The 20,308-nt window shown below is 37.2% G+C and overlaps 1 protein-coding gene across 7 annotated transcripts in view; it reads left to right on the forward strand.

Moving 5' to 3' along the window:
• The window catches only part of CLCN3 (chloride voltage-gated channel 3), a 60,730-nt gene that overhangs the window by 8,810 nt on the left and 31,612 nt on the right, over positions 1–20,308 (forward strand). For 4 of the 7 annotated variants that reach the window (XM_058838981.1, XM_058838986.1, XM_058838985.1 and 1 more), the window contains exon 2: positions 1,425–1,600. In XM_058838981.1, the coding sequence (XP_058694964.1) occupies positions 1,441–1,600 (160 nt within the window). In that variant the 5' untranslated portion in view covers positions 1,425–1,440. Of the gene's footprint in view, positions 1–1,080; positions 1,205–1,424; positions 1,601–15,909; positions 16,137–20,308 lie in introns of those variants that run through there. The other 3 variants (XM_058838984.1, XM_058838987.1, XM_058838983.1) reach the window with 2 other exon arrangements.

A 20,308-nucleotide genomic window follows, 5' to 3' on the forward strand; every position in this document is an offset into this window, starting at 1 on the left:
ATTTTAAATTCATTTAATTTGTGAGGTTTAGAATTCATTGATAAAAAGCTTAATTCTGCTTTCATCTTTTGGGCAGGTATTCTGACATAGACCCCCATACATATATGGATACATGTTAAAATTTTAATTTCAGAATGGGTGTGGGAAGTGTCTCTGTCACATTTGTCTGTTCTTAAAATATGAAGTAGTTGGATACTTAAGAATAAGATGATACATATATATAGAATGCCTGACTATAACAAACAGTTACTTTTGAAAGTTCTTAACAGTTAAACCATTACTCTTTGGTTCCTATCACCACATTTCCTCTGCTGTAGAATATATTCTTATGTGTAAAGCTTGTATTGAGAATTTTACTTTCATCTCCTTTTGTTTCATGGATGGATAGCATTCTCACCAAGTGCTGTACTCAAGTAGAGTTTGTTCGAAGATATATGAGAGTTAGAGGACAGATGACTCCCTTTTAGCTTAGTCGTTAGTACTGAGCAGAAAAATTGAATTTTAAACTGATTTTTTAATTAATCAGGATTCTTAGTTTGAAAAAGAGCTCTTTTGTTAAGATCAGTCATTGTGTTTTTTTATTGGTTTGTGGTTTTTTGTGTTGATTATGTTTACTGGGTTCTTTGTTGTTGGTGTTTTTTTTAGTTATTTTTGACTTTGAACTATTTTATGCAAATTTGTAATCTAGAATCTGGAAGAGTACTTTAAAGTTTTCACTCTACCCCCCTTCTGGGGAAATAACAAACTTTAGCTGACTTTTTTTTTTTTTTTTTCCCTGACACCCCTTTGCGATACAGAAAAGTGTTTTTGTGGAATAACAGAGCACATTCTGGAAATTTACCGATTGCTTGGATCAGCTGTCAGCAAATGTCTTGTAAATCTGGGTTTTTACTGGCCTATTTTGTCTTTTCCATAGATAGGGCTCTGCAGTGGAAGTGGTTCCCTCAGCTGACTCGCTTCTCTGCTTGACCTTTTAATTGTAGAGCTTGAAAGATAAGCAGGATGTCTGACATTGGGGAGCATAAAAATGCCTGTGGTACTAGACTGCACAGCCTAACATGATTTTTCTGCTATTAATGTAGCTGTTTGTTCACTGTTCTCCTTTACCAATGTACTTCCTGCCTGCACTGTATTTAATTATATTTTCCACAATATACTATGCCCATGTGCTCATTACTTTCTTTGCTCTCTCTAGTCATAAAAGGTAAGATATCCTGCTTTAGCTCTCTGTTCTTCAGTTTGCTTATATTTGTTCTGTATTGTTGCTACCTTTTTGTAACTTGTAGTATTGTCACCATAAAAAGTTTTCCCAAAGCATGAAATATTCTTGTTTGATTTTGATACAAATGTATTGGTGTTTTTTTTGAATATTCCAATAGGAAATTACTTACTTTTTTTTTTTTTTAAAATATATATACATACAGGTTATAAAGCAGCTAAATGGAGTCTGAGCAGCTGTTTCATAGAGGCTACTATCGAAACAGTTACAACAGCATAACCAGTGCAAGCAGCGATGAAGAGCTTTTAGATGGAGCAGGTGTAATTATGGATTTTCAGACCTCTGAAGATGACAATCTCTTGGATGGTGATGCATCCATTGGTAAGTTAATTTCAGCTTAAAATTTTCTCTGGGTTGTATTTTTGTGTGTTGTAGGGGTTTTTTGTTGGTTTTTGTTTTGGTTTTATATGACCAAATCTGATCCTTTTCTGTTAAGCTAATCTGTCCTTCAGAGAGAGGCTTTAAACCTGAAAGGTTTAAATTTAGACTTTAAATTAAAGAATGTAAAAATTCTTCTGTGTGCTTGCCTAACAATTACATTGTGAGGGATGGCTTCTGATACAAGGCAGATATTAACATGCTGCTGACAAATGTAAAACTTGCTGTCAATTAGAAGGATGGCTATTCTGCAGCTACCTGGTGTCTTTCTTCACTTTAGCGGGATTTAGGAACTCTCAATATCTCCATGATTTCTTCGATGCAAAAATTAATAGGCTGTTTTAATCATTACTTCTAGAGATAAATCTGTTTTGCTTCATTCAGCTTCACCTCTGTAAAACAAAGCAGAGGCAAAAGCCAAAAATAGAGGTGTTGTTAGAAGTGACAGAAAACACAATATGAACTGAATTTTTGACTAAATAAGAAGTTGCAAAGCTTTCTTCTGTGAACACTATAAAAGCACTTAAGTAACACAAAGAAGAAGGAACTGGGAACCCTTTTTTTTTTTTTTAAGTTTAAGGAAACAATTCATGTAGTGAAAGTATTAACGTTGATTTAGCAACAGTCGGAGGTGCACTGAAGGAGAGAAAGAAAGTAATTTCTGTTGAAGATACTAAACTTGGTTAAATGGGTAGTCTGGCCACTTCCTTTCACTCTGTTTAAAATCAAACTCTGCTTCCTGGATTTTTTTTTTTCTTTTTTTTTTTTACTGCCTTTTCCTCTTCTCCCATTAGCATTTAGTTGTTTTCCTTCCCTGCAGTGACTCTTCCTCCATATGTTTTGTCTTTGTTGCACTTAGCAGTCGGATGCTGGCACTATACTGATGGTTGTGCCATTTCATTGTAAGCATCCTTTTCACCTGTATTCCTTCTGTCTAATTAGATATGTCTTGAATGGGCAGTTGTTTAACTTGTATACCAATACTGATATCAAAAGCCAGCACACCTTCAATCTACGTATTTCTTCTGGCACATTACTTGGAGAACACCAGCATGCTTAAGTCTGGTGTTTAAGAGTTGAGAAATTATTAGGTGGACAGCTGGCTTCTGTATATAATTCTTTGTTCTAAGTATCTGGCACTTTTAATAAAGTGAGTGCCTTGCTTGTCTGGCTTGTATTTACAACCTGTACTGAAAGTCTGAAGCTACTCTGGTTATTGTTCATATAAATAATTTCCATCACTTCAAGCATGAAAGAGAAATGAGTTTACAGTAAAATTAATAGTTTCAGAGCCAGTGTTCTGCCCTTTACTTGTTGTGAAATCAGATCCATAAATTGAGTCCAAACGGATGGGGTGGTTGTTTTGATTGGATTGTCAAAATCAGTGCTAAGTTCTGCACATGCCAGCAGCTCCCATCTTGTTCTAACACTGAAGTAACAAAATGTGGGTTGGTAAATAAATATGAATGTATTTTCTTTCCTGGAACTTTAATTTTTTTGCAAATTACTTACCTTCTTGCCCCAGTTCTGGACTCCCTGTAAGAGGCGGCAATAGTAATAAGCCCTATTATTTTATTAAAATCAATTCTCTCTACATGGACAATGTTTTATTGTACAGCAAATCATAATAAATATCTTAGTAGTAGATCAGAATCTGATGTTAGTTTTCTTTTTAGGGTGGTAAGAGCATACTTCGAAAAATGTTACACATAAACTTCCATTCAGGAGGTGAACATCTGTGTTTCTCATTCCTTCGGTGTCCAAATGAGTCAGGTTCTTTTTCTTTTGTGTTTTTAATACAGAAAATCTCGTTGAGAAGACCAAACAAGGGCTTTCTTGCATGTGCCCGTTTTGTAATTCTTTCTCACTCACTTAGCATCAAATGTTTGGGTTTTGGTATTATTACTCTTATCCTTCAGCTGTATTTTTGTTAAGTCTAAGTACAGATGGATTCAATGTGGACAGTATGGAATGTTTCCCACCTCCTGAGGAAGGGCAGGACCATCCCAGTAACTGGAACATTACCTGCTTCTCAGATCTGCAGGCCCTCCAGAGCATGATGTGAATGCAGAGGCCTCAGGTCTAGCTCTGCGCTTTAGCAGGCAAACACTGCCAAAATCAGGACCCCTATTTAAAAATATGGTGTGGCTTAAGTCCGTGGGACTGGAAGAATTTATAAGCCTGGTATCTTAGCAACATTAGCAAAATGTCAATAATGTATTTGTAGTTAAAATGATTGTGGAAATAATGCAGACAGATTGAAAACTGCATAACTGCAGAATGTAAGATTGTGGTACAAATGAGCACAGACGTGAATTTATACAGTGTGCATAAGCTGCCATGGACAACAGAATGCACATCAACATTTTACAGTTTATGTAATAAAGTATAGAATTACAGATTTTTTTAAAAAATCAAGACCATACAGTGAGGAGAAAATGAAGGATTAAGAAATATTCTTTCTTTATTTTTCCTCTTTTTTCAGCTAATGAAAATGGAAACATAAGTTGCACATATGTTATGTAGATGAAAGTCGAACTATATGGAATTTCTAAAGTAATTGTAGTCTTTCCCATTCAGAGGGTAGTAAGTTAACTGAAGAAGTCTGTTTATTTCACTAGGCTTGCTCAGTCCCTTGGCTCTCAGGGTAGCAATTCTATAAAGCTGCACTGTACTGCTATTCACATTACCACTCATACTTAAGTACTTAACTGAGGTTTAGAAAGCCATTGGAGCTCTTACACAGCGGTGAATGTGCCTTCTGTTGAAAGCATGTGGAAATTGGATGATGTTGGGAAGGAGTGCTAACCTCATATACTCCTTGTCTTATGTGGGAAATCCCTTGATGCTATATGGGACTAAACAAATGAATGTTAACTGAAACCAGTAATCAGAAAGTCCTGTCACCTAGACTCTTAGGTTTCTTTAATATTTATTTGATAGCAATTTGTCTTTTTATTGTCATCTTATTTGAAAGGTTGTGGACAGTTCTGTATTGGTTAATCACCATTATCTTAAAATCAATGCTGTAAAACGATCTTGCTTTTCTTAAGACCATCTGAAAGCATGTATGTGACCTGTCCTTTAGTGTCTTATATGAGGAAAGTACAGCAATTGTGATGATGTGGTATTGTAAGCCAAATAGATATGTATCTATTATGCCTATTTTGTTCCCCAGTAGCTTTTTTTTTTTTTGCATGAATGACAGATTTTCAGTGGCAGTTTTATGGAGAACAAGTAGGTATCATGAAATTGTGAATTCTTTGAGTGTAGTGTATTTTATGATGGTAAATAATTATGTTGCCATGCATATGGAGTCTTGGATGGCTTGCCTGCCTTGAAGGGATGCTGCCTGTCAGCTTTGAACAAAACTTGCTTTTGTTGCTTATCAAAACTTTGTAGTACTGAAGTTAGTGTTTTTCCTTGTTACAGTGCTGGCTAATGGGTTTGATGATTTTGTACTGAGATGGAAACATCTGCCTCTTTGTATGGAGGCTGTTACCAGAGCTTGTACAGAGAATGTACATCCATGTTGGTGTTTTATTTTTAGACTGTTTGCCCTGCTTCTTGCTTGGTCGATTTAAAGATCTTGTACTTAACTCTGGAAAGCTATCAGCTCTTTAATAGTTAAGTCATATAAGATAAGATTTACTGGCTTAAATTTTACAGAGCTATACTATTTAGCTTTTAAACAAAATCTTACACTAGGATAGTTCATTATCATTGTTTCCCACCAGCTTAGCAGAGGGAAAAAAGAATTCTTTCTAAACAGAAATGAAATCTCCAGAATGGAGATATAGTATTAGATTAATATTTTAACTATGGAATGTGATGAGAATGTCTAATCAGTTCTTTTTTTCTCAGCAGTGGTTTGCCTTGCCTGTCCTTAAAGTTTGAGAGAATCACAATTCTTGGCTATTAGCTGGGCTTGAGGGGTGTTACAAGTCTCTTCAAAAGTTCAGACTTTTTCCTTTTATGACTCAGGGTTAGCCAACCAGCAAGGTAAAACTGAGAAGTCTCCATAATTTTGCTCAGAATTGAGGGCTCTTTATATGATAAGAGAGGACAGCATCAGTTTTGACTTTTTTATTTAAGTGTTGGGCAAGCTCAGTAGGAGGTGGATTTTTGTACTGTTGTCAGACTGCAATTTTTTCAAGGCACTTTCTGAAGTCAGATGATTAAACCTTATTTGCAGTAAAAATGGATTGCAAACAAATGACCTCACTGGTGTTTACATGTCAAGGTACTTTGATCTATCTGTGGGAATCTGAGTCCTGAATGAGCTTGCGTTCTTCTCAGTAGCTATAGAGTCTCCTGCTTCAGTTGAAGGAGCTTAGTTGCTTATATTGTGAGTTCAGTGTGGAGACAGTTTACAATTTGACATATGGTGTTAACATAAAATTGGCAATACTTAACCTTAGTATGACAACCTGTAAACTGGTAATTCAAAAGCTGCTGCTACAGCCGCTACTCTCCTTACTACTATCTCATTGCCACTGAAAAAAGAAAAGAAAATGCCAGCAGGTCATAGTGTAAAACACTGCATCTCTCCTAAAACCTCCTTAACCTTGATTTGGAGTCCCTTGCCTAAAGAGAGAGACCCAAACAATCCATTTTCAGTGCCTTAAATACTGATACTAATAATCTTATAATATTATGGCATTGTTTCAGGAACAGAATGCAACTTTCAGCAAACGCAGGTGATTCGGTATAATCAAGAACTTTGTACACAGGGGTGGATAATTTTTCAAGCAAGAGCTAGTTATCTTTTCCAACAATATATCAGTGTTGTTTCACATGTATGCTTGTTTCTATTTAGTTATTGCCCTTTATAAATAGAAGGAAGAATTCAAAGAAAAGAACAAAATAGTTTGTTTTGGTTGTATTCTTTATATGTGGAAATTGCCTTAATGGTTCTTCCTGTTGTTCACAGTTGATACGAAGAAGAGCCTTTGACGTAATTTTGCACCACTGTCATTGTTTTTATTATCCATCCATTCCATCCATGTGTTACAAAACTGACTTGACTGAATAGTCATTATGACAGTTTGACATATCACTTTCCTAAGTTACATACAGGATATTTTCCAAATTAGCAATATTTGTATTAAAGAGCTCATTGCCATTCTTAAGGCAGGAGTGTATTCACTCCCAAATGATGGCATACAGATCAAAGCATGAGATAACAGGACGTGCTGTGATCACAAGGGAAAGCATGAGGCACAGTGAATTTATAGAATTAAATTAAATTGTCAGAAAATAGTTATAATTCACTTTTTTTTCTGTTGCATTGTAGTTAGGTTGCAGACATTTTGCCTGTGGTTCATACTACTAATGCAGCTAAACATAGGATATCTGAAAGTATCAAACTATGATTTCTTCTACTTTTTTAATTAGTAATGCATGAAGTTGATTTTGCCCACCTCTCTGGAACAGAAAGTGTTATACATTATGTTTACATGGGTAACTGGGCTAATTAACAAAGTTCTTCTTCAAGGATTTAAAAATTCTTGTCAACACCCCTTCACTCCCCCCCTGCCAACTAACTGAAAGATTCTTAGTTTAAGGAAAAAAAATGTTTTATCTTAGTTATGAGATGTCATTATCTAATGAGTGAATTTCAATGAGTATCCATTTATTATGCCAGTGATTTCCTGAACTCTAATGTTTGTTTGGTTTTTTATTGAAGTTATGGTCCAAAATGTAAATTCACTTGATGCTGTTGTAGTTGAACAGCCTGTAATGGTGTTATAGTGTTAGTTTAGGCCTTCAGATTATAAATGGCTTGGTGTGGCATTAGGCTTTCTAAGGGATAGAAATTACGGCACTGTATGTAGCGTTTTAGTAACCAAGTAGTTTCTTGTTCTTTTAAATGTTTGAAAACAAATAATTATCATTTAAATTTCTCTTAAATACCATGGTCAGCTCTTTGAGGACTTGTTTGTCAATCCTACTAACAATCCTTGAAAGGTCTCACCAGTCCTTCCTGCCAAAGTATTATTTAGCACGAGCCTGATGCTCTGGAAGAAGATAAATTATAATACTAATAATCCATTCTTTCCATCTTTCTGATACTATATAATTTTGTTGGCTTTCTTCTGCAGCTCTCCTGAAGTGCTTAAAGCACATTGGCTTTGTCAACAGATGCTGCTGAGGAAGTTGTTCCCAACTTGACAGCTTGGTGTAGTGTTAGTATGTGTATGTCCTTCTCCCAGACTAACTGTGTGAATAGTGTAAAGTGAAGGAATGAAAACAGAGGAAGTGTGATGCATATATGAAGAAAGAAGAGTCTGAAATGTAAAAAAAAATAATTCTGTATAATATGTCTATAAAATCTTTAAAAACTATATAGACATTTTTTTCTACAGATTTAATAATATTCAATTTATCCATTTTTGTTTTGATTTGTTCTCTCAAGTCAGCCAAAGAAGGCAGATAGGATTTTAACCAAATTGATGTTGGGCTGTGCTCTTGTTTACTGCCTTTGAGATTTTTCTTGCTCACCAGCCTTTTAAAATGAAAGATTTTCATCTGCTTGGATTAAACAGAAATATTATTCTGAAAGACGATATCATGATGTCCCCGAAACAAGAGAACAGCTGTACTGAGTCAAACCACAAATCTACCTAGCTCAGCATCCTGTCTTTGACACGGGTTAAAAGTTAGTGCTTAAGGAAGAGTAAGACCAGGGTAAGAGATAGACACCACAGTCCTTGTACAGCAGCTTTTGTCTAGCTGATGGCCTCTCTCATCTGAGTGGTGGGTTTTCATTTTAGTCCTTATCAGTGTATTTTTCTTAAACTGAGCTTTTCTCACAAACATGGTTCTTTAGCACCCAAACCATCCTTTCCAAGTTCTCATAGTTTAGCTACATGTTATGTAAATCACCACCTTCTTTTCTTTCTTTTGAACCTAAATCCAGGTACAAATACTGCTGAGAGCAGATGTAAGTGCCAGAGTCTTACCTGGGTTAACACTGGCCTGTGTGTTAGTGTGGATTGACACGTGGATCTCCTTGTCACTTATCTCCTTGTCACTGCCTTGTATGGCATAAATGCTTAAGCTCTCTTTTGTGTTTTTTTAATTTCCATCTACAGTTATAGCTACAGAAAATATTTCTGCTGATACAAAAAGTTTTAGGGGATATTATTAGCTTACTGAAGTGAAACTGCTGTTGATAGGAAAAGGTTTGATATGAAACTAGAACAGGGTGACCTGAAACCAGGATGACTTGATTGTTGTGCCAAATACACAAATACCCTGATAAGCCTATCATGCAGTGGCCATACGTATGTAGAAACTAACAAGGATTAACACATGAATTACGTGGTGCTGTCACTGTTATTAGAACAGATGGTGAAAATTTTATTTCCATGGCTACTTATTTTTTCTTCTCCTCAGTTATGTCTTTTTCAGGTTGAGGTCTTTTTGTTTGCTTGATATGACCTTGTAGCTATCCCATCCTTTGGATTTTCTTCACTGCCCCTTTCTCTTTCTAATATCTCTAATTTAAGGGAGGGTTCAGAACACAGCATTTGGGGATGGACATGTCCTAGAAATGGAGTAAGTTTATTTTGACCACTTCGAAGTACTGAGCCCATAGTTAATGGAATTCAAATATACCTGGCATAATGTAATATTATGTATTAACAACATACAGAATTGCTGTTGACACTATGTTCACAAAACTTATTTATGAAGAAGATGTAATATTCTTGAAGACAGAAGGTAAGCTTAACATATATATCTATATGGCTGTTGTGGTTTAGGAGTGGTACTCCCCAGTTTAGTTCTCCACTGAGGCCTTCCAAACCATACTGCTTACTCCACCTTCCCCCTGTTCCTGCCACCCCTATGGGTGGATGGAGAGAAGAATTGGAGGAACAAAAGGCAAAAATCACAGCTTGAGATAAGAACAATTTAATGGAAATAGCAATGAGATAAGAAAACAGGAACAGCAACAATGGTAATAACAAATGTTTACAAAAAAACCAGAGAATCATTCACATGCAAAAATTCTCACCTCAGAGCCTCACCCAACCGAACCCTACTGCAGCCATGTTTTCCCAAGTGGAAAGGAATACCCATCTTGGAAATTAGAGAGTCCCATTTCTCTGCCCCAGCAATGACATGAGTATGGAATAACAGTGTCTTGCTTGTGCCTCTCCTGCTGAGCCGGGCCAGAACCAGGATAGTGCTGTATCTAACACCTTGGTGCTAGAATTTTATCCCCTGCATTAGGCTTCAAACACCAAGTAGGAAATAGTGGCCAACAGTAAACAACTCTAAAACAGAATAAGGGCAGTGGAGCAGATAAGACCTATATCCCTGTATGCATTTAGGTATGAGGAAAAATTGAAGAATCTCTGTAGCAGAATTTTGGCTAGTCTGAGAAAGGGGAGAAGTGAACTTCAGGGAAGGATGCCAAATCCTCCTGTTGATGTATTGTAACTACAGCTTTAGCAAATTGGAGTGTGAGAAGAGAACACGTATGCGGAGGTGAAAATGCAGCAGTACTTCTTTTCTTAGTAAAAGCCAACCCTGTAAACAAAAAGTACAGAAAAATATAGAAAGTAGTTAAGAGGCTTTTAGAGAATCAGAGAGAGCAACTTGTTTGCAGAAAATTACTCGCTCTGCTTCCAAGTCCTTCTCATGTGATTAATACAGAGAAGTAGATATTTCTAATGTCACTGTAAAACTGATCAATTAAAAAAAAACAAAAACAAACCCAAAAAGCAAGCAAAGAGAAAAACCAAACCCCAAACAAAACAAAACCCCAAAGACTAAAAAGACTAACTTATCACAGCTGCTAGCTATATGTAGTCTGTTGATGTCAAGTGTTTTCTTCCAACCTCATTGGGTTACACATTAAGTAGTGTTACAGGCAGGCCCAGAAAGAAGTAGAAAGAAAACTGAGATACTAGTATTGCTTTCAGTGTTTTGGGCCAAGATGTCAAACCAGTCTTTAGGGACCAAACTTTTTTTCCCCCCCCCCACTTTATTTTTGGTCTTAGATGTTAATGCTGCATTATGATTTTATTATTTCTCCTTTTTAAAGTCTATTTTTTCTTCTGCCCTGAAGTTTTGCATGGCAGTGGGAAACCTTTACTGATTGGCAGTGAAGGTTCAACTTACATGAGAGGAAGTCAGTCTCAGAATTGATTACACAACATGATTGTGGCTATGTGACCTGTTCTACTGCATTGTTTGCTGGTTGGGTTTGACTTCAATTACCACCTTCTGTGTCTGGACAGTGAATAAAGCACCATAGGAAGTTATACAAAACTGTAGGAGTATAATACAGAAATCTGTGGTTGGCCAGTAAAAAGTGAGTTTACTGGGTGAGAACCTGAACTAAAGTGTTCTCTGGTGGGTGAAATGATTGTGAGCAAAATTAACTAACAAATTTGTGGGATACAAGTGATTATGAAAAAAAGAAACTATGATTAAGAAGCTATTTTCTTCTATAATAGTACAAATATAATGAAATGCAAATAGGGAAAAATCTTACTGTGTATTATTCCTGTATACTTTCTTCTGGGCTTTTTTTTGTACTTCTGTGTTGCTTAAACCCCATCTGCCTTAAACTACTCAACAACATATGCCATAAATTTGTTTTCTCCTGCTTTTATATTATATATGGTCTAAATTTTTTCCTGTTATCTGTCTGCCTTATTGGGGCTTTTGTTGAGGTGGCAGTGGTAACAGTCTTCTGTATATAGCCTGATACATACTGATCAAGGACAGAATTCTACTAATGAAAGAATGAAGTTCAAGACTCTAATTCACAATGCTTATAAAATAATTTATCCTTCTTTTTTACTGTGTATCAATTTGAAGTTATCTATAACTGTACTTTTTTTCTCTCTCTTCCCATCCTCCACATTTTCTGTATTTGTCTTTGTTATATCATCCTGGACCATGTCTGGGAATTAGAACTGAGAGAACAGTGCTTGTCCTTTTATCATCTTTCACATTCTTGCAGCAGGCTCTGTGTGACCCATATGAGAAAGTTGTATGATTTTATGCAGAATGAACAAAAAGTCAAGCTGAAGGGGCTGCAAGATAATAAACTGAGACATTAAGAGAAGTCAAGCTGGTAGACTGGTTAGACCTGGGCTTAATTTGGCTGCATGGCTTGAGAAAAGTGTTAATGAAAGAAGAAATTGGGAAAAGAGGTAGGAGAGGAAAGATGGGAAGAAGAAGTAGTGAAGAGACACAGAGGGTTTTGAGACATTTTATGTATACTTTGGGCACTATGTAGTAAGATGGTTTCATGCCCACCCTTCAAGAGGAGGTATATATCAGTTAAATTCTTTTCAGAATGGTTGGACATGGTAGCTACTTTGGTGAGTGCTCTATAGGTAGCATTTTTCAAGAGAACATTATCTTCTAGCTCTGCTGAAAGAGAAGCTTTAGTTTTGAATAATAATAGGAAAGAAAATGACAGTTAAGAGTCACCAAAATCTCTTGCATCAGTCACACTAACATTTGTAATTATCAGTAATTCACATTTTTGGTATCTGTTATGCTGATGAAATCATTCAACATCCTGAAACTTTTATTTGTAATTTCATAAAAGACGCTATTTTAATTTTCATCATCTGGTGACAAAGTTACATAGTCTGTCACCTAAACAAACCAAGTAATTGGGAGAAGTAAGAGCATATTTATTTTACATGTAGCAAGGTGCTTGGCTGTGTTCTTTAAACCTAGCTTATCTCTTAATATGGAATGGTGTGAAGTGCTTCAGAGTTAAGGTCATCCCTCCAGCTTTGGGTAAGCAGGCTGTGATACCTGTTGTACTCCCTTTCTTTTCACTGACCTTGTTTTGTCCCATCAAAACCTATTTCCCTGGGTGTTTCTGATTTGTATAACCTCTGACTTCTTCTTATATTGTCAAATACTTTGCCTTGAATATGATTCTTCTCTTTACCTAAACTGGAAAAGATAAAATATAGAGAGAGGGAAAAAGTGTCTTTTGTCATTCTTGGTATGCTATAAAGGTGTGTCACCTGTGTACATTCCAATATTTTCAGAACAATGGGCTTCTGCAAAGACAGGTACATCTAAGCTACGGTTAACCACAGCCTATGCCTGCGGCGAACAATGGGAGCACTCAGATGTGTGAAGTTATTTGGGCATGGAGGATTTCTGGGATTGAGACTTTAGTCCATAATTACTGCGATGAAATTTGGAAAACAAGCTGCTATACAAACCTGCTGTTTATGTGTGAGGTGTTCTATGTAGTAAACTGGCAATTTGAAGGGGCTCTTAGCCATTTAAAATAAGGCTATTGTTAAACTTGCTTTAGGCCTTACAAGTGTTCATACTATTTTGTACTCCATAATACCCAAAATACATATTTATCTAGAGACACAGTTTCACTGGCTATAACTTTGGAATTTGCAGAACTTAACAACAGAAATAACTGACATACTTTTTGGAATATAAAGTTGTCAGACAGTTCAAGCCATGCACTTTTTCAGATCAGGTAGAAAAAGCATAATTTTGAAAGATTAAATTGTATAGGTGTTTAGATATTTAAAAAAAAAAAAAAAAAAAAAAAAGACTGGTTGTCACATAAGTATGCATGCTATTTTCTTTCTTAAGAAAACCAAAAGAACACAAAACCTAAAATCACCTTTCATGGTGTTGTAGGAAAGGGAATACACACAGTGGTGATGGGTATGAACAATGACAACAAAAGCTGCTGATAACTGAGAAGGGAAAATGACTGCTCTGCTTTTCAAAAGTAGACAAAGGACTTTTGGCAGCCAGTCTATAAGCAGTGACCTTTGAAGAGCTGTTTTTTTTTAATATTAGGTGGACTCTTCAAATTTCATGTAGCAAAGATGAAGTAATCTATTTTATACTGCAGACTTCTTGTTATGACTTTCCGTCATATCCACAGTTGATCAGATATGCTCTCCAACAAGTTATATCCTTCACCTTTTCCAACTCAAACTGGATTTCAGTCTTGGGCAGAAATTTTACATTCACCTTAGTCCAATGAACAGGTTTAGGCCATTTCTTTGCTGTGACTGATTTTTATTACCAGTTGTAAGACATTCCAGGCTTTCAGTAACCACATCAAACTCCTAAAGTAGAGGTGATCTTCCAGACTTTAACACAAGTTCTTTATATCCTTTATTTCATATTCTCTCAAGTATGAAGTTTTTTAACTCTCCCTATAGTGCTGTCATCTATAATCAACATATAATAAATGCACTAACGGTTCATTCTGTAATAATTCTTGCTTCAGGTTGCTTCAGAAACTGTTGTATTTCTTCCTGCTGTGAATAACTTCTTATTTAGAGCCTTACAATAAGATTACAGACTACTTCCAGGTTCTGTTGAGGTAAGAAGTTAAGAATGCTCAGGGATTTCTGTTGTACTTCTCTGGAAATAAGGGATATAGATAATTTGAAATTGAGGTGCTTAGATTTGTCTTTTCACAGGCAAAAATAAATGCTGATAATGCATAATTGCTCTGAAAGTTTTGGATGTACAAGATTTTAAAGATTCTGGGTTTTTGTTGAAAAGGTTGTGGGAGGCCACTCTTAAAAAAAAGTATTTGTTTGTATAGGTGATAGCAAATGGAGCTGTTTTTTTGAATATCTGTGGCTCAGGGGTTTTCTTTGTCTTGGAGATAAGGTAGTCTTTATGGCTTTGAAACATATCTTGCTATATGCTCATCTTCCCCCTCCCCCCCTTTCTCACTTGTTTTTCCACCGATAGAGATACCAGCATTTTATCAATGTTTGTATCAGAGCCATATTTTTAGCATTTAGTATCTTTACAAGCCTGTGAAGGAAACGTAATGTTTCTTTATGTCCTGTTCTGTCCTCAAAATGATCATTTGCAGTACACATCTTGTAATAGTGGCTTATAGAAGAAATTACTTGTCTAAGAAAATGTAAGGGAAAATATTTAAGAAACTAATGCATTTGAAAACTAAAATAACTGTCTGTCACACAGAGGTGCAAAGGTATACACAATAAAATTAATTCCTTGTTTGCTGTGTGAATGAATTGGAAGCTGGGCCTTGGTACAGTAGGCATGCAGTATATTTAACTTTGCTATCTGTTGAAGGGGAAGAAAAACAATATGCATGCCTTCCATATGAATTTCATTACCACTAGACTAACTATAGAAATCTCATGTACAATAGGTTTCTTATCAATTTTTCTTATCAGCAATTGCAAGATAGGACCAGGACAAGATCATATATTAAACATAAAATGGTATATGGATTGATTATGGAATAGTATGTGCTTCAAATGGAAGCATGTAGTCAGTGTGAGATTTCCTGACTTTAGATACCGGCTGTTTGAAGTGCTTGGGCTTTGCTGTAGCAGCCACTGCTTGATGATGCATCACATGAATGCTTTGCTTAGCATTCATGTGGGTTGTTGCCTATTTTGAGCCTGTGACTTTTAAGGGACTCAGACCATTTTATCAATGTGTAGAGCGAGTAATGCAAGCTAAGTGTGGACTTGTGTTTATTACGTTTTCTTCCACCCCCACCCCAAGCTTGGTAGTGTGAGTATGGATGTTACACAGTTGTAATACCAGAATAATAATAAAAAATAAAATTGAGACGCTGCTCTAGAGAAATAATTAAATTCTTGTTTTAATGTTTTTGATGACATTTTCAAATCTGTCAGTCACTGCTATAGGACTGAAAGTTCTATGTGAAGGGGCGTGGGGGGTTGATGAAAATGGGGTGAGCTGATCCTATGGAGCAGAGGGGTTGGCTTTTTGCAGGTTATGTTGTTGTTCCTTGGAGGTAATCGTTTTGATGCTAGAAAAGATTAAATAAAATGCTTAGGAAGGAGGCTTCTCCCCAGCCCCCAGCAATGCATGAATCCTGCCTTCCAGGTACAATGCGGTTATAGGTGTTTAGAAGCGTCAGCAGGCGTGGTTCCAGAAAGGTGCAGGAACTATGGGCAGCTCTTTCGTGGCAGGTTCGCCTGTTTTTCTGAGCCGGGCCCCACCGTTCACCTGTTGAAGGGTGGCAGCTTTGGCGGGTTTCCCTGGGGGAGCGCATCCCTCCCGCCGTTCGGCCGGCGGGGCCGGGCCCCGCGCCCGGTGGGGCGGCTCTCCCCGAGCTGCGGCGGGCGCTTTCCGCCCTCTCTCTCCCGCCGTGCCGCCGCTGTGCCGTCCGCCCGAGCCGCGTCCGAGCGGCGGGCGGGAGGCGCAGGTGCCGGGGCCGCCCCGCGCTGACATCAGCGGCGGGGCCGAGCCCGCTCCGCAGAGCCCGGCGCCGCAGAGCCACGGCGGCGGCGCAGGCCGGGCCCGGCCGAACATGGCAGCGGCCCCCGCGGCCGCCCTTGCGTGAGCGATGCCGCGGCCCTCCTGAGCCGGCGGGCGGGCCTCGTGTTCGTCACGTCCATGGATGTCTCTTCCGATCCGTATCTGCCCTACGATGGAGGGGGAGGAGACGGCATTCCGCTCCGGGAGTTGCATAAACGAGGTATGCCGGATTGGCGTTTGGCTTACTTGTTTGCATAGCTGTACGTGCGGGACCGCTGTCCGCGTTCGAAACAGGGACGTAAAGGCTTGCTAATTATCGAACCGCTTTGTTTCGCCTGACCGATGCCTTCTGTGGGAGGAGAATTCAGTTCTGGCTGGTTCCTGTGTTGTCGGGGATTGTTTTCTCTGCGGGCAGATCAGTTCTGCTTCACATCTCATCGCCCTGTGACTCCATCTTCGATATGTGGCAGCCTTGCCTTTCGCTCTCTCCCGGCTTTTTCTTGGTGTGTTTTTTTTTGGTTGTTTTTTTTTTGTGTGTTTTTTTTTTTTTTAATCAATAAAGCCATCTCGTGCAGGAAAAGAACCCTCCAAAAACTCTGTTTATCTTTGACTACTACCCAATTAGCTAGAGTTACTAAATAGGATATTTACGTGCGTTCCGCTAGCATGAATAGGAGCAGTGTTTGGCTTTGAAGTTTCCCTACCTGGTTTTAAGACTTGACCGGTTGTTTCCGTCTTTGATAAGCCAAGGGAAAGCTCTGCAATGGTAATACGTCAGCTCAGCAAATATTGATGAACTCATAAGGAACTGGTACTTTAGGGTAGGTTCTTTACACTGTTGCTTGTAAGGAAGCAGATTTAGAAAGAAAAGTGTTGTCAGTCTTTGGGTGGGGGGGGAATCCTCTTTTGAGCTTACATTTTGTTTCTGCGAATTTTAAGCAGAATACGTTCTGTAAAGATTTGGTTTTGTCCTGAGAAGTTGTAGTAGGAATAAAAGTTATGCCTTCACATTCTGAGCATATAAGTATGTTTTCTTCTTCGGATTGGATGGTAACAATGTGGTATTTAAAACAACAAATGTAGTGTATTCATACTTTTGTTTAAATTGGGCAAGCTATAATTAGAAAGTTATCAACATTTTTAGCTGCTGGCGTAAGCATTAGAGAGGAGGTAGGCTGAGAATAGATATGTGATTTACATAAAATTAATTTTTTCTCTCCATGTAATTTATTGATTTGCATGTCCATGCAAACTCTTATTTCTGTAAATAAAATAGCTCATCATTAACATTTTATCTGTCTTTTAGTAGTTACATAGGTTATTTGTTGTCTTTTTATGATTCTTAGAATGTTTTTCAGCATATCCTAACGGCATCAACAAGTTCCAATATGAGTTATTTTAGACAAGCAAATTTTACATTGTTTACCAAGTGCTAGATAGTTCTCTAAGATTCTAATACCACTTCTGAGAAGATTTCCTGAAAGATTTGCAAAATGTGAATTTGGGATCTCATCAAGGTTGGATATAAATACTTGAAGGGAAGGTGCAAAGAATATGGGGACAGGCACTTCTCAGTGGTGCCCAGTGACAGGACCAGAGGCAGTGGGCACAGACAGGACCCAGGAGGTGCCCTCTGAATATCAGGAAACAGTTTTTTACTGCGAGGTTAACTGAGCTCTGTAACAAGTCACTCAGCGAGATTGTGAAATTTCCTTCCTCAGAGATATTCAAAAGCCATGTGGACATGGTCCTGGGAAAGCAGCTCTAGGTGGCCCTGCTTGAGTAGGGGTCTTGGACAAGATAACCTCCAGAGAGCCCTTCCAACCTCAACCATTCTGTGAGTTTAGATTTGTAGATAGATTTAAATATGAGAACTGCAAAACAGTCCTAACATGACACTTTCAGACTCTGCAGTTATAGTTAGACATTGAAATGTGGTCAGCTATATATTCCTGGAAATTAACAGGTTTTAGTTGATTTTTACAATACAAAAAGTAGATATTTGCAGTGCAAAGTGGTGTCGGGCACACTGGAGTACTCCTGTACTCCAAACATCATAATGTTTGCAAATACTGTAATGAAAACTGTGGAGGATTCAGCTAGGTAGTTCCATTGTGATGACACTGCTGGGGGCTGGCAAGATAATTCCCAGTTGTGACTTGTCATTTTTGCAGTTTCACTGAATTCTGTTAGGGCTTGTGCTTCCCATATTCTAATACTGTATTTCAAAACAAATGTTACTGGTGCTTCTTGGGCTTGCTCTAGTGAGTTTAGATTAAAATAAAACCAAACAATCAACAAAAAACCTGAAAGTGTCGCTGTAATCTCTTGCAATTCTGAATTTTTCAAGTGCTTATCAAACCATGACAATGTCTCATAAGAAGATGGCTCCCGACCAGTTTGTTCCAATAGATGTAACCAATAGATGTATTTCCTGATGGTTTACAATGTCACAGTAGTCTGTTATTGTGATTCAGCTATTAAAATTCAAAATACTAGCAGACAAAACCAGAAATTGAAAGTAAATTCTTGACATTACTTTGTGTATCACCAAGATTTTTATTTTCCTCTCATGTAGATTTCACAGCATTGTGATAACAAGCTCAGAGAACATGGGTGAAGATATTCCAAGACAGCAGAGTTAATTGTCAAAGGCTGGTGAATTTTTTCCCTTCTTCACATACTGGCAACTCATATGTCCTGCAGAATAATGTTCGCATCATGCAAAATTGCTTTGTAACATCAAAGCATTTCTTGCACTACTTGACTGCAGTGGCTTGCCCAAAGTAGCTGTACCTCAGCAATTATGAAATTACTGTTTAAATCATGAGGGGTCTTTGAGGTTTAATAAATGGCCTTCACTAATGTTCAGTGAGATGAAATACAAAGTATTATAATACATTATTATTAAAGGCCTCATCTGTTAGCTTGCATTAAGAAGATTTCTTTTTTTCCCATGCAAGTACACTATAAAATATCAAATGGAAAGATTTAAAAATCCGTATTTATTGTGTTTGTCTTTTATGTTGATTGCTACTACTATCTCTTAATAAAAAATAAGCTAAACAGATACTATTGAATACTTTTTACCAGGAGTTCCTTTGACTTGTGCTGTCCTAAGACTTCTTTTTATGTGATACCAAATGCATTGTTTCAGACCTACTTATCCTCCCTGACACACAAATAAAAATCAGGAACACAGTTCACTTCTGCTCTCTTTACTAAATTACAGTTAAAAATACTACTTCTCAGAAAAGGTTTAAGAATTCTGATTTAGGATTGTGTATATCCCAAGTAACTGGCATGTACATTTTTGTAAGAACTTCTCATATAACAAACCATATATACTGCACTGTATGTTGTGTAAATAAATTACTTGTGTTGCCCTTGAATTTATTTTTGCATAATTTTTACTACCTTGACCCTTTTGAAAGTTCAGAATGATCAGTATCTCGCTTGTCTTCCAGCTGTTCACATACATGCTCCATTCTGATTTCCTTACCCCTGCCCCTCTTTTTATTATTCCTAAATAAGTATTAATTTTAGACCACTTCAAAAAATTTAAATGTGAGCAATAGCAGTACATGTATGGTGGCTGGGCTACCAGATCAAGCAAGACTTGATCTTTAGTAGGCACAAGCTTTGTTGAATACCAGTTATTTTCTATATACATATTCATAAACTTGCCTTAGATTTAAGAAATTGGAAGTCATCAAGCAAAATTAATGAAATTTTGTTTTGCTAATCATCTCTGATTGAGTCAGTAGCCAGGAGATGTGAAAATTACATATATAAAGAACATGCCAGATTTACTGATGACTTAGTTTTAGTAAAACTCATTTTTTGGGAGACAAAATAAGTCACAATTTCATTTATTGTGCACCAGTCACCAGCCATGAAGGTGCAACTTCTCTTGCTTAGACAGTACTAATAGTAACACAGGGGAAACCTCTCAGCCACCTGGAGCCTCACCTGTTACTGTAAGCTGTGGGGGAGAGAATATTTAATAATATCCTAGGAAGACTTTGAGTCATATGCATACTGAGCCAGTTCAGATCCTCTTAAGTAATAAAACTTGTACTTTGGTGTTTTAGGCTGCGTTTTTGCTTAAGGGCCTCTTTATGTTTAAGAATTAGTAATAAATCAAAAGTCAATACCAGTGTGACCTTTGAAATAAATGGGTATGAAAGTTGAGTACACACGCTTAGAGCTAGAGCTTGACCCTGAAATTTTATTGGTTGCAGAGGGAGAGTTAAAAAAAGTTTTTTTCTAGATTTTTTTTTAGATATGTTTTCTAGATTAATTACCTGTTCACAACAGAAAATGTGAAGATTATTATCATTCTCTAATGTTAAGTACTTTGAGAAAAAACATAACTTGGAGAAACTCAAT

This window comes from Poecile atricapillus, chromosome 4, assembly GCF_030490865.1.
Source record: "Poecile atricapillus isolate bPoeAtr1 chromosome 4, bPoeAtr1.hap1, whole genome shotgun sequence".
NCBI lineage: Eukaryota > Metazoa > Chordata > Aves > Passeriformes > Paridae > Poecile > Poecile atricapillus.